The sequence below is a fragment of the Lipotes vexillifer genome, unplaced genomic scaffold (assembly GCF_000442215.2).
Source record: "Lipotes vexillifer unplaced genomic scaffold, Lipotes_vexillifer_v1.1 scaffold403, whole genome shotgun sequence".
NCBI classification, from domain to species: Eukaryota; Metazoa; Chordata; class Mammalia; order Artiodactyla; family Lipotidae; genus Lipotes; species Lipotes vexillifer.
In genome coordinates, this window is record NW_006782755.1 from 679,895 (window position 1) to 694,875 (window position 14,981).

The following is a 14,981-nucleotide window of genomic DNA, read 5'->3' on the forward strand; positions in this document are numbered from 1 at the left end:
AGAGAAATGCAAATCAAAACTACAATGTGAGGGGCTTCCCTGGTGGCACAGTGGTTGAGAGTCCGCCTGCCGATGCAGGGGACACGGGTTCGTGCCCCGGTCCGGGAAGATCCCACATGCCGTGGAACGGCTGGGCCCGTGAGCCATGGCCGCTGAGCCTGTGCGTCCGGAGCCTGTGCTCCGCAATGGGAGAGGCCACAACAGTGAGAGGCCCGCATACCACAAAAACAAACAAACAAACAACAACAAAAAATACAAAAAAAACCCTACAATGTGATATCACCTCACACCGGTCAGAATGGCTATCATTAAAAAAATCTACAAATAACGAATGCTTGAGTGGATGTGGAGAAAAGGGAACCCTCCTACACTGTTGGTGGGAGTGTAAATTGCTGTGGCCCTATGGGGAACAGTGTGGAGGGTCCTTAAAAAACTAAAAGTAGAACTACCATATGATCCAGCAATCTCACTCCTGGGCATACATAGGGACAAAAACATAATTCAAAAAGATTCATGTACCTCTATGTTCATAGCAGCACTATTCACAATAGCCAAGACATGGAAACAACCTACATGTCCATCGACAGATGAATGGATAAAGAAGATGTGGTACATATATACAATGGAATATTACTCAACCTTAAAAAAGAATGAAATAATGCCATTTGCAGCAACATGGATGGACCTAGAGATTACCATACTAAGTCAGAAAGAGAAAGATAAATACCATATGATATCACTTATATGTGGAATCTAAAAAAAGACACAAATGAACATATCTATGAAACATAAAGAACAGACTTGTGGTTGCCAAGGGGGAGGGGGAAGGGAAGTATTGGGAGTTTGGGATTAGCAGATGCAAACTATTATATATAGGATGGATAAACAACAAGGTCCTACTGTACAGCACAGGGAACTATATTCAATATCCTGGGATAAACCATTATGGAAAAGAATATGAAAAAGAGTATAACTGAGTCACTTTGCTGTACAGCAGAAATTAACACAACATTGTAAATCATATACTATACTTCAATAAAATAAAATTTAAAAAAGAAGACGGTTCATCTGAAACAGCAGAGGAGGAGGATATACGGACATATGAGAGGGGTAGATGTGGTGGAGGGTTCTGGGGGTTCTGTTCATATTTTCTCTCTCTTAGTGAAATAGAAATCAAGATGATCAACCAAAATTCAGAAGGGGGAAGTATGGAAAATCCCAGGAGAAAGAAGTTATGAAATAATTGTCCAGGAGAGTGGAGAAAATGAATGAATGAAGGAAATATAATCCGATTACCTATTTAGCACATATAAAGTAACCCCGATGGGAACATTGTCACCAGCCTGTTAAACCCCAAGCTCCTCACTCATTCAGCAGGTATTTCTCAATCACAAAATTTGGTTTGGGTGACATACTTAAAACATATCTGAAATACCCCTATTACATGAGACTTATTTAATAGGATCTGTTTATATCATTTCAGTACTATTGATGTTCCAAGCTCTTAAATCTTCCAGTAAAGTTGAACAAAGCCATTGGTTTAACATCACCTACTGAGCCATAGAAATGTGTATTTGTTGTATTAAGCCTGATAGTGTGGCAGAATAGGGTAGTTTAATTTTCCCGCTGTTAACATCTCAAGTGTAGGGTCGTTCTCAGTGTGCTGCTATTGGCAAGGATCATCTCATGACGTGTCACTGTCACTAGGCAATGGCCTCCTACCATTGCTCCATCTCCCTGTCCACTTGATTGCCTGATTTTCCATCTAAAATAGAACAGCTTTGAGGAGATAAAGCCAAGAAAGGGAAAAAGCATGTTTGGTTTAACTCACTACTGTCTGCTCTGGCACCTTGTACAGAGTGAGCACTCAATTTATTAAAGAAATAAATGGCTAGCATTTTCTAGATGCAGTAAAAATGACAAAGGGCCAAAGATATGTTTGCAAATAACAGGGTAGGGGTAGCTGCCTCCCCAAACTTTTGATGACCCAGACAGCCGCTGAACACCAGTTATATGATAAATGACTAATATCAATATTTATAACTAAAATCAAATATAAGTAGGGTGATATATCCACACTCTCTAGTCACAATGCCTTGTTTCTGCTTGTCTTATGGAGGGTTCCACTGCTGCTGATCTTAAGACTCAAAGCCTCTCCAGTAGCAGCCAAATGAGTTGCTGTTAATGTCCAATTCTCATAAAGGCTTCATGTGACTTACTGGCATAATTAGGAACTTTTTTTTTTTGGTCTGTGTTGGGTCTCGTTGCTGCACGCGGGCTTTCTCTAGTTGTGGCAAGTGGGGGCTACTCTTTGTTGCAGTGCGTGCGCTACTCATTGCGGTGGCTTCTCTTATTGTGGAGCACGGGCTCTAGGCACGCGGGCTTCAGTAGTTGCAGCGTGTGGGCTCCGTAGCTCCGCAGCATGTGGAATCTTCCCAGACCAGGGATCAAACCCGTGTCCCCTGCATTGGCAGGCGGATTATTAACCACTGCACCACCAGGGCAGTCCAGGAACTATTTTAAACACACTGTCATGGATAAACTAGAGATTGCTAACATATTAACCACGCACCACCAGGGCAGTCCAGGAACTATTTTAAACACACTGTCATGGATAAACTAGAGATTGCTAACATGTGATCTATACTGGAAATTCCAGTGAGCAGAGCCAGTAGTAAATACACCTTGTCTGTTTTCTTTTTGCAAACCACGAATGCTAGGCACACAATTACTTTTGTGGCTGTCAGTTGGGTATCTAGTTAGTGGTTGTGCTCTGCAAGTAAAAATAGTGATTATTTCTTAAACGATATTGTTTGGAGTCATGTTTATATACCCTCTTGAAAAGCACCACCACGCTTAAGAGTTCTGATATTTTAGCTGAACCTCAATTTAAGAAAATAGACAATTTATCACATGTAGATTGGGGGTGAAGGACTCCTTCCTTAGCAATAACTACTTACTGTAGAGTTCCTTTAAATAGTGGATTCCCTTAAAGGAGCAAAGGTCAAGCTTTTCTGTGATCAGCTCTACTTATCTGAAGCTTCAAAAAATAACCTGGGGATTTATCTTTGTGTCAGAGATGGCCACCTCCAAAATGGCCAGGGGCTACAGAACAAAATGTGGTTATGAGTCTTGATCTACTTTTCAGGCTTTTGTCAGGGACTGGCTAAAAAAAACCCTTGTCCTTTAAAGCATTTGTTAGTTTGCAGAAAAACAAAAACCAAAAAAAAACCCCCTAGGCACTAAGGTAGTAACAGTTAACTAGAGCTATATACACGGAGCAACTTCCAGGTGACCCTACATCACTGCCATAACTAACATTAGCTATTATAATGTGCTAGGTATTGTTCTGAGTACTTTATATGGTAGAGTAACTATGAAATAGACATTAGACTTCGTCTCCATTTTACAACTGAAGGAATAGGGAGCTTACACAGCTACTAAGGGCAGAAAAACAAGATAAAGCATCCTGAACTGCCATAGATCAATAAGAAATACCGATTCTGAGTACAAAAGTGTGGCCCAGATATTTATCTCATTAAGCTAGGCATATGAATATACATGCTCAAAACATTGATCTCGAAATCATGCTGTACTTAATCTTTCATTTGACAATTTCTCATCAACTGAAGGACAGTTTTGCTGTGTTCTCATACACAGCAGATACTTTGAAATGCTTTGCATATGTTGTTCCTTCTGCCTGGAATGTTCTTCCTCTTCTATTTATTAAAATTCTACTCACCCTTCAAAACACAGCTCGAATTTCAAGTCCTCTTTTTGAAGCTTTGCCCTTTATTGGTATATTTATCATACCAAGTGGGAAAGCATATTGGAGCAGGGCCCTGAAATAAGGAGCTATACCAAGTAGACTAGAAATGAGGGATAAAAGGCATTTCAGACAAAGGGCCAGAGGTGAGAAATACCACGTTGTTTTTAGGAAACCCCAAATGGTTAGGTTGCAAAGGACTCTGCTGGATTGGTTGAAAAGGAGACTGGACAGGTAGACTGAACCACAATAGGCTAAAGGGTTTACATTTTATCCTGTTAGTGATTGATGGTGAGTCATGAAGGGATTTTAAGGGGAAGGAAAACATCTTAATAAACTTGTACACTAGAAAAAAAAAAAAAAGCCTGTGGAAATGTGGAATCTGGCCTGGAGATGAAACTGGAGGCCAGTATAGTAATCAGCGTAAGAGGAAACAGGCAAGAAGGCAATCCAGATCTGTGAAAGGGTGGATCCAAGAGACATCGGAGGTAATAGCCGTTATGTTTTACAGCCAACTGAGTAGGGCTGCTGGGGTGCTGGAGGGGCTGCCTAGGAGGACTCTGGTTTAGGTTACTGGGTCCATTTTGGTAACACTGATCTTTCAGGCAGGAAGCACTGCAGGAGGAACAGGTCTGCGAGTCGAGAGTGAAATGAGGTTTTGAGACAGGCTGCCCTGAAATGTTGATGAACACTCAAGAAAATCCAGTATGCAGTTGGAATAGAGGTCTAGAGGTCAGACTGGGAGATTAAAATGTTGGAGTCATCATCCGATTAATGCAGTTTGAAACCATGGGGTGAGATGAGGCTGATTAGGGAGCAGAAGAAGAGGACCAAGTATGGACACTGAGCTCTAAGAAGCAGGCCAAGGAAAGGAAGCCAGTGGAAGACACCTGACTGAGAAAAAGAGGCAGAAAGGTAGGAGGGCAAGTCACGGGAGTAATTTTAGTAAACAGGGGAAACGTGTTATAGCAGCAGAACTGCAGCAGAGAGCTATGGTAAGACAAGGAACTAAGAAGTTAGCTTTGGGCAGGAGTGGCAGCATGAGCTCCGTGAGAACAGTGGCGCGGTGGAGGCAGAAGCAGCGTGAGGAAGAACGCAAAATAGGAAGCAGAGAGGTGAGGAGGGCTGACCACTCTCTCAGAAAGCGTGACTGGGTTTCTGAAGACCCCAGAGTAAGTACGAGACACAAGACGGAGAGACGAGCTCAATAGAAATCGCTTTTGTTACATTCGTGTTTGTGTTTTGCTTTTTAATCCGAAAGATTTAGGGCAACTTTAAATTCAGTACGAGTTACGGAAAAGAAGTACTCCAACAGAGAAGAAACAGGAAACTGGTGGTTCAAGGTCTGAAACATGAGGGATACTTAGAGCAGTTATCTTCACCTCTTCATAGGAATTTCCCTGTAGCATAGAATTCAGGTATTTTGGAAACAAATGAATACATGGAACAGTATTGGTTCATGATATTTATTACTGGGGTTGTTTACAGAAAAGTCTCTTTTCCACTATTTAGGCATAAGAATAGATATATTTCTCATGTGACCTCCTTTTAGATCCTTTATTTAAAAAAAAAATCATAAAACTGTCTATATCTGGGGAGATAATAGTATCAATTTTTTAAAAAGTGAGGAGGGTTGGAGATGGGGTTCTGTCTTATCCCTTAGTAACTACGACCGAACAAGGTGTAGTACTTGGCAGGGTTCTTGCCGCAGATGCACTGGGCTCCAGGCTGCAGCTCACAGAGTGGTCTGAAGGGGATGCAAAGGCTTTTAGCTCCCATCGACGGGGCACCAGGTTCAAGATCTTGATCCCTGAAATTAAAAACAAATAAGAATTCCATTCTTTTATGCCATACATTTCTATTCTTTTTCACTGCAATACCTCACGGGTTTTACCTGTTACATGTAATTATCTTACCTGGCAGTGGTCTTTTTGATCCAATCTTCACAGTCAATTTCCCCACAGAATGGAATCTGAGCAATCTAATAAGGAAAAACGTTCAGTATTTACATTCTGTAAAAGGAACATTTGAGTTCTCTATTAAACCTATAAGCAAAAAGGATAGGTCTCCCAGTCTTTATCAGGCCATGGTACTTCTGCAAACGTGCTAGCAACTCTGCTCAGAGGTACTTGAGATAACAAAGAATGTCTTTCACTATCCCAAGCCCACACATCTTATAACATCCGGATGTAACAAAGAATCTTTGCAATATACTTAAATGTCCAAATAAACTGGCTGCAACATAGTGCTGAAGAGAAGGAACAAAGGGTGAATTCTGAATCTTTTTCATTTCAAATTTGCACTGCTGCCTGCTCTACCAGGCCACGTGGTTACGAGGAAGATAGAGGGGAAAGGACAAATAGTAAACTGATTTTTAAGTTGTTGTTAAAATAACAATTAACAGGGGCTTCCCTGGTGGCGCAGTGGTTGAGAGTCCGCCTGCTAATGCAGGGGACACAGGTTCGTGCCCCGGTCCGGGAAGATCCCACATACCGCGGAGCGGCTGGGCCCGTGAGCCATGGCCGCTGAGCCTGCACGTCTGGAGCCTGAGCTCCACAACGGGAGAGACCACAACAGTGAGAGGCCCGCATATCGTAAAAAATAACAAAATAACAATTAACAATCAAGTAAACCTCACTTTACACATCCTTATTAAAAAAACAGTGCTGTTTTTAACATGTTACAGGTAAGTGAATCATTTTTCAAGTCCAAGCGTATTTTAAAAGTCAAAAGAAGGGCTTCCCTGGTGGCGCAGTGGTTGAGAGTCTGCCTGCCGATGCAGGAGACGCGGGTTCGTTTCCCAGTCTGGGAAGATCCCACATGCCGCAGAGCAGCTGGGCCCGTGAGCCATGGCCGCTGAGCCTGCGTGTCTGGAGCCTGTGCTCCGCAACAGGAGAGGCCACAACAGTGAGAGGCCCGCGTACCGCAAAAAAAAAAAGTCGCAAAAAAAAAAAGTCAAAAATCATTTTGTATCAGAAACAAAAACCTCTCAAATTTTCTTTCATAGACCATACAGAATAATAGGCAGTGGGACTTCCCTGGTGGCGCAGCGGTTAAGACTCTGCGCTCCCAATGCAGGGGGCCCGGCTGGGTTCGATCCCTGGTCAGGGAACTAGATCCCACGTGCATGCCACAACTAAGAGTTCACATTCCACAACTAAGGAGCCTGTGTGCCACAAGTGAGGCTCTGGAGAACTGCAACTAATGAGCCCAGCTGCCACAATGAAGACCCAGCACAACCAAATAAATAAATAAATGTTAAAAAAAATAATAATAATAGGCAGAATCAAGAGACCTGGGATTTTATCCTTATTTTGAAATTCACTGCCTATATGAAAATTTCTAGCCCTGAGCTTTCTTTTGTAAAATGTGGATACTGGGCTAGACAAGAATTAAGATTTCTCACAGCTATGAATCTTAAATTTTTCATTGCATGTCTACTTCAAAATGAGGCTTGTCTGCAATAATAATTATGCATTAGTCCTATAAAAAATTCCTGTTAGTAGCAGAGAGATCAAAGACATGGATAATTCCCAAACATTAGAAATGCTAGTTTAAAAGCAACTAGAAGGTCATCCAGCTTCTTTGCCAACTTCCCAGCAACTAGTCCCAGCCACACCTTCCATGCTCAAATCGAGTCCCTTCTGGAAACCCTTCCCTGCACTTGGGATTTAGTTAAACATTTTTCAAAAGGTTTCTCTAAGAAGTAAAGTAAAAGTAAATAGAGATGAGGACATTCCAAAAAAAAAAGAGTAGTTCAACAGGAGAACGTTACTGCAGGGCAAGGAAGGGTTAGTTTTCTACATTTCTTGTGTTGATTAAGCAAAATATGTTAGCCTAATTCCCAAAGTTGATAAACTGTTATTTTGATGATGTGCATTAAGACAATAAAGAGGTGGTCAATTTCTAGGTATGGTGGGTGGGACAAACCGGTGAAGGGAAGGTGGAAAGGATGGTAATAACAAGTATTTTGAAAAATTTTAGTATAGGTTTTAAAATATATACTCAAATTATATATTAACAATTATATAATTATTTTAAATATATACTTTAATTAAATATACAAATAATATAAAATTAATAATTATTGGATATATAAATAATATACAATTTAAATATAGAAATTGTTCAATGAAAACTAAAGCAAAAACAAACCTAGAGACATAAGAGCTGAAATAACACAAAGTTACTTACCTGTATTGAAACTTGGTAAATCATTAGCACTTATACAAACAAAAAGCATGAAAAAACTGTACATTCATAAAAGAATTACAATTCATTCCAAAAGACAGAATAGGGGGAAAACTTTAATCAGTCTCTAATTATGTAATGATAAAAATATTAAGACAATTACAAAGAATGTTTCTGAATAAATTTGGTTTCTCAGAAATTTTACTTTTGTTAACTCACAACACTTAAAGCTATTTTTTTATAACTTCCACGAAGTTTACAATAAGTAGTCTTATTTTCTTTTCTCTAAGCAAAAAAAAAAAATCACTAAGCCTTGAGAAAGTATTTCTAAAGTAATAATTTTTAAAATTAAAATGGTGCAGCATGTGAACAAATTCAACGAAAGCTGTTATTAGCTTCAAAGTGAAGTTTAGATGATATGACCTGAAATTTCTTTTTACTACGCACATAATTCATTAATATGAAAGGAGAACATGCATTTTTAGGCTATCTATTCAGCCATGGAAAGGTTTTTACCTTTTTTATCTTTTACTATTTCTACATCTATGTTTTAAAAAGACACAATCTCTTATAATATATAATATCTTGAACTCTGCAGCAGAAAATGGTAATGATGAGAAATATTAATACTCAAAAATCATTGATCAATAGATTAATAATGAATGTCAACAGTAATAAGTATGTTACATATAAATGACATTTATTTTTCATTCAATTAAGATCATATCCCCTTGGAAAAATTTGCTAAAACCAAGTCCTATAAATCAGACATTAAAAAAATGTTTTTTTTCATTTATACCAACAGGGAAGAGTAGAAAATCAAACTCTCACCTACATTCAAGTTCTGAAGATCCCTTCCTCCTTCTCCCCTCCCAGTAAATCCAACTTTATACGCAACAGCCTCAAAGCTTGCTTGATGGTCAGTCAACATACCTAAGCTGACCAACCGTGAGGTGAGATGAGGGATGAAACTGACTACTGAATACAAGAAATAAAATCTGCTTTGGTCTCTACATGATCTTTGGACACACAACTAAAATACTATATTCTGGTTCAGGAGAGATGTTGAAATCTCTCCTGTAGCTTATCTAATATTAGAATAAAAGATATGATTCCACTAATATTTGCTGAGATTCATTTCTTTGACAGCAATGGATTAACTGATACTCTATCGATTTATTAACTCTTATGACATGTCTTTAAGACTGTACTGCAAAAGTGACTACCGTGTTTCTATAATAAAGGAAATTTTAAGTCAATAATTAATGGAACAAAAAATTATAAAAAATAAATTAGAGTGAAAGAAAAAATATACATGGAATCAGATGGCTATCCATTCTCCAGGCAGAGGGCCAGAAGAAATAGAGATTAGAAGTATATAGTTTGAAGTCACATGGCAAATTACAGACACTAGAAAGGTGGAAGATTACAAACCAAGAATAATAGAAGGCTAAATACTGAAGAGTTATGATCTGAAGCGGATTTTGATACCATCTATCATTTCACAGATTAGTAAACTGAGAGCCAGAGAGATTAACATTTTCTCAGCTCATGCAATAAGAGACATATTAGGAGGGAATGAACATAGCCAAGCAAAATTTTGTCTTACAACCTCAGCATGAATTAAAAAAAAAAAAAAAAAAAAGGTACAGAGGAAAGTACATGAACACATTTTTGACCAGAGACATATTACAGCCACAGGCATTAGTTTCTGCAAAAATCCCCCAGTCGATAATGTGTTAAGCTGAATCAGAAGAGAAATCTAAATTCTAATACCAGGTCTGCTTCTGTACGGCTTGGGGTAATTTATTTAGACTCTGGTCCATGGTTTTCTCATTTATAACCTGGGGACACAGGACTGGCTGTATAATCAAACACGTGCACCAAAGTTCATAAGTGATTCATTCCAGGAATTAATAACTTTGCAAATCAAGACCTCTTCTTTATGAAAATTAAGTTTCGGCTGGCAAAATCTGCATACACACAACACATAAAGCTGATAAAATCTTAAAGAGCCATTAGGGAAACCTGTGTGGTTTTAAGGAATCCAGAAGTACACACTCATTCTCAAAAACAGACTTAGAAATAAGTAATATGTTTCACTTATTATTCAGAAAGTTCAATCAATTAAGATCTGGGTAAGTATATATGCTCAGAGAATAAAACAGGCCTTCCTTATTTTAGGAATCTGCACATTACATTTCTAAAACTAGAACAATGCTTACTTTAGGAACTTACATCAAACTGAGAAAACAAAATTTTTCAATAATAAAAATATTAGGGGTCATACAGAATGCATTTTGTTCAGCCAGCATAATGAGCATGAGAAAAAAACTCTTACATAATCAGTTTACAGTGTTATCCAAAAATGATATAATGTTGTAATGCTGCAGGAAAGACAGTGGAAAACAAGAGTATGTAATGCTGAGTAATATATAATCCTTTTGTGTGACAGGCTTTGAAAAAGGCATTAACATCATGCATAAATTCAGTGAGTCTTAAAACACCATTTACTGAAATATGTTTATATTCAAAACTTTGCAGAAGTCTCTTACCTTCCCAGAATCAAGTTCCTTCTGAAAGTCCTCCATTGTATTAGCCACAACCATATGAGTCTTAAGGTCTTCAGAAGCCCTAGCAAACAATTAGAAAAGAATACATATTTTTTCTTACTAATATGACAAAGTTTTTTTTTTTTAAATAGCATAATTTAATGAAAGAATAACAACCTGGAAGAGATAAGAATTCAATATGAACCTCAACTCTGTCTCTAGCAGTGACATTCAGTAAATCTCAGTTAGCTCATCACTGCATAATCGTGAACACTAAATGAATGGAGAATTTGCCAAGCATGCACAGGTAACAGTTACTTTTGTAATCGCCATTAAATCTCTACTGATCAACATTCTAATTCCTGGCATTACATTACCTACAAGAATCTGGGTTATTATTTAAACCTCTCTGGTCTTAGTTTTCCCTTCTACAAAATTGGAAAAATATTCAAATCTAACTACCATATCAAACTGTTGTTAGAATAAAATACAAAGGCATGAAAATGTTTAAGAAAGGAAAAACACATAAATGTACATTATTCAAGCTATTTCCACATACTATGTAAGTCTTTTGTAAGAACCTCAGGTTTCAGAAATGGGAATAAATATTATTCTCTTCCTCACTCAAAGTCACACATTACATGAAGTGGTGACCAAGGAAGAGAAGGCATATTTTCTTTTCTGAACCTCAGGGCTAGACTTGTATGTATGGATGCTGGCAGCAACTGCTAGCTGTCCACCAAATCTGTTTCCTTTTCTTCCAACTTTTTTGCAGTGAGGTGGGCCCAAGTGACGAAGTTATAGCCAATGAGATGCAGAGGAAGGAACTCGCCACTTCCCAGGCTGACGCCTTACAGAGGGAAAAAAATGCACCTTTAAGCAACTTACATTAATAAATTTACTGAATAAAAAGGTCAACAAAACACCCTGCTTTTTAGTCACTAAAGCAGTGGTTTTCCAACCAAGGGTGTACATGTGTATCACAGAGAGAGCATTTTACATTACAGATAACCTGAGGTATCATTTTTTAAAAATAAATTAATTATTTTTGGCTGCATTGTGTCTTCATTGTTGCACGCGGGCTTTCCCTAGCTGCAGCAAGCCGGGGCTACTCTTTGTTCCGGTACACAGACTTCTCATTGCAGTGGCTTCTCTTGTTGCGGAGCACAGGCTCTAGGTGCACGGGCTTCAGTAGCTGTGCCTCGCGGGCTCTAGAGTGCAGGCTCAGTAGTTGTGGCGCACGGACTTAGTTTCTCCACGGCATGTGGGATCTTCCCGGACCAGGGCTCGAACCTGTGCCCCCTGCTTTGGCAGGTGGATTCTTAACCACTGCGCCACCAGGGAAGCCCGACCTGAAGGTATCTTAAAACTAATGAGTCAGAATCTCCAGGTACGAGGCTCAGTTAAGTTTCTATTCCCAAAGCTCCCAGGTGATCCTGAGGAGAATCTCTGGAAAAGAACCTCTGCACTGAGAGCCCTGTTCGAATGGCAGCAACAAGGACAGGCAGCTTTCTAATCTTTCGTCTCTGACAGTATCACCTGTTCTGCGTTCAGATGAACTTCACGTGAATTATGAATTTGTAGGCCAAATAAATCCGTGAAGTAACCCTTCAAAAGATATATTATCATTTGCATTTTAGGGCAAGCAAGCCAAGAGAAGCAAAATCACTTGCCTAAAATCACATAAATAAGCACCAAAGCCAAGGCTAAAACTGGCTCACTCCTTAAATGCAAGATTTATTGAACATGAATATGAATCAGGCACAAGGTATTAGAAGATAAACGAGTAAGATACAGGTACTACTCTCCCCTAGAAACTGAGCCTCTATCCCCAGTGGCCATGGGCCTTCCTCTCTGCTTCAGGTGGGTAGGAAAGAAAACAGGGTGCCACCAATCTTGTAGTGCCTCTGCCTTGAGATCTGTGATTCTAAAAGTCCCCTCTCCAGAGGTCAGGGCAGCCCCAAGGCCTCCCCTCACCTTTCACCCCCAATCCCAATCAGGAGGTTCTTAGCCTTGGTGACACATCATAATCACCTAGGGAGCGTTTAATACTCTAGGTGCCAGGCCCACTCTAGACCAGTTAAATTAACATCCCTTGGGGAGAGTCCCAGGCACAAGTATTTCGAAAAGCTTCCCAGGTGCTGCTAATGTGTATCCAACAGGTAAGAATCAATGCCTTTGTCCCTCAAATTTTATATATCATGAAAGCCTGGATCTAAAATTAACCCAAATTACTCCATGGGGCAGACAGTCCATCACTGCAAACTTAGTAGGGAGCAGAAAGCATATAGAAAAACATTCTTAATACAAGTTAAAAAACACAAAGAGAAAGGCCAATTAAGAACCATGAGAGATCAGAGGCAAAGAGTACTTTCCACAGGGGCAATCAAGGATTCCTTGGTATATATCTCAAAGGCTGAGCACAATGTGAAGATGAGAGACACAAGCAACTCTAAGGAACTGACCGGGTGAAGAGGTTAACATGGATATCTTCCAAAATAGCGTGAAGTTTCGTCTCAGCCTCATTTTCAGCAACTGTCAGCTTTTCTCCAGTGTCTCGTCTGACAGCAACAAACTGACAGCTCTTCATATCACGTGGCCCCACTTCAAGTCTAATCGGAACTCCCTAGGAAAAAGGCAGTTAAACATAATACATGCGTGTCTCCAATTGAATATACAGACTTATTCCATGGCTTTATCTACTATAAATCATAAAAATCCAAAAAACAAAGACAGAAACAAACCACTTTAAAAAGTAGGTAATATTCCTGAGATATTACAGAAATCTCTTCCAATGAGAAGGCATAAACCTAAGGAAAGAAGGTACTGCCCGAGTGGTTCTGAGCTAAGAGTTTAACGGGGAAACACGAGGGTGGTTGTAGTTGTCTAGCTCAGTGTTCCTAACTTCTCTCCCATAACGCACACATAGAAAATTACACTTGTATGGCACATGGGGGTAAATACAGAAGGCTTCTTGAGGCTGAAGCCACCCCAAGCCACCTTGGTACATCCTTGACTCATTCATGGCATGTGGTGTGCTTTGGTTGGGAAGCCCTAGCTCTGGCTGCTCTGAGTATCAGAATCACTGAAGGGCTTGTCAAGCACAGACTGCTGGGCTCCACCGCCCGAGTTTCTGATCACAGTAGGTCCAGCGAAGGGGCCTGAGAATTTATATTTCTAACAAGTCCTCAGGTGATGCTGAGACTGCTGGTCCTGGGACTGCACTTTGAGAATCATTCCCCAGTAGTCTATGGTTTTTACAGAGGAGCTTAAGGACCGTATGCAAGTTTAAGCCTTGGGAATGTTCAATCCTTGTTAATGCACATGAGGAGTCTGTTCTGTGAGTGGATTAAGGCTTAGCAAGACCTCACTTTTAGGGCCTGGAATCTTACCTGACAAACAGTAGGTTTTTAACAATTTTTTTTTTTTTTGCGGTACGCGGGCCTCTCACTGTTGTGGCCTCTCCCGTTGCGGAGCACAGGCTCCGGACGCGCAGGGTCAGCGGCCATGGCTCATGGGCCCAGCCACTCCGCGGCATGTGGGATCTTCCCGGACCGGGGCACGAACCCGTGTCCCCTTCATGGGCAGACGGACTCTCAACCACTGCGCCACCCTCTCAAACTAATTTGGGGTTTCTGAATTTAAATTAGGAAACTATGTACGGTTTATCTGATCGGTGGTTCCCCAAATCAACATCAAAGGAAAAAATTTAAATGTTACTCTAGAAAAAATCACCCCTAGAGAAGACTGATTTTATAAACTACCGGGAAGAAAACACTGTATACTATTACATTATTTTATTGTTTTCTTTATTCATGCAATGCATGCATGTGTAAGAAACAGTGTTAAGTGCAATGAGATTTAAAAGATGAATAAGAAAGAGATCCTGTCCTCAAGAAGCTTCATGTTTTGCACGGTAAATAAGGCATGCATACAAATAATAAAAATCAGTACAGAAAGTCAAAAGTGAGAAACTATCCTCAGTTGGAAGAGAGAAGCAAAGTTACTGGAGAAGGCAAAAATTAATGAGTAAATTCAACAGAATTGAAGAACATTCTATAAAATAACTGACCTATATTTACAAAAATGTCAATGCCATGAATGACAAAGAAAGGCTGAGGAACTACCTCTGATTAAAGGAAACTAAAAAGACATGACAATAAAATGCAATAGAGCTACATCCTGTGCTGGAAAAGGGGAGAGCTGAGACAGCTCAGAGCAAGGTTTCGAAGCTGCAGCTGGGTGAAGAGGCATCTTCACAGGAGAAGAGCCTGGTACGGGGTGCCAGAGCCCATGAGGGATGAGGAGGGCATTCATGCAGAGGAGTGGGTGGCAACAGCAATGAGAGTGGATGAACACAGGGGGACCAATCAAATAAACATACTAAGGACAACTGGAGCTAGCTTTTCCACTGTCAGAGAAGAGAGTTAAAATACAAAATGGGAGAAAAGTAGATTGGGTCATGTGGGTTT

At 39.9% G+C, this 14,981-nt stretch overlaps 1 protein-coding gene across 1 annotated transcript in view; it reads right to left on the reverse strand.

Annotated features, from left to right (window-relative positions):
• Positions 1–5,221: 5,221 nt before the first annotated feature.
• Positions 5,222–14,981, reverse strand: part of EPRS1 (glutamyl-prolyl-tRNA synthetase 1) — a 76,974-nt gene continuing 67,214 nt past the window's right edge. The window contains 4 exon segments of the mRNA XM_007455387.1: positions 5,222–5,576; positions 5,683–5,747; positions 10,513–10,591; positions 12,975–13,135. Of these exon segments, the coding sequence (XP_007455449.1) occupies positions 5,426–5,576; positions 5,683–5,747; positions 10,513–10,591; positions 12,975–13,135 (456 nt within the window). The 3' untranslated portion in view covers positions 5,222–5,425.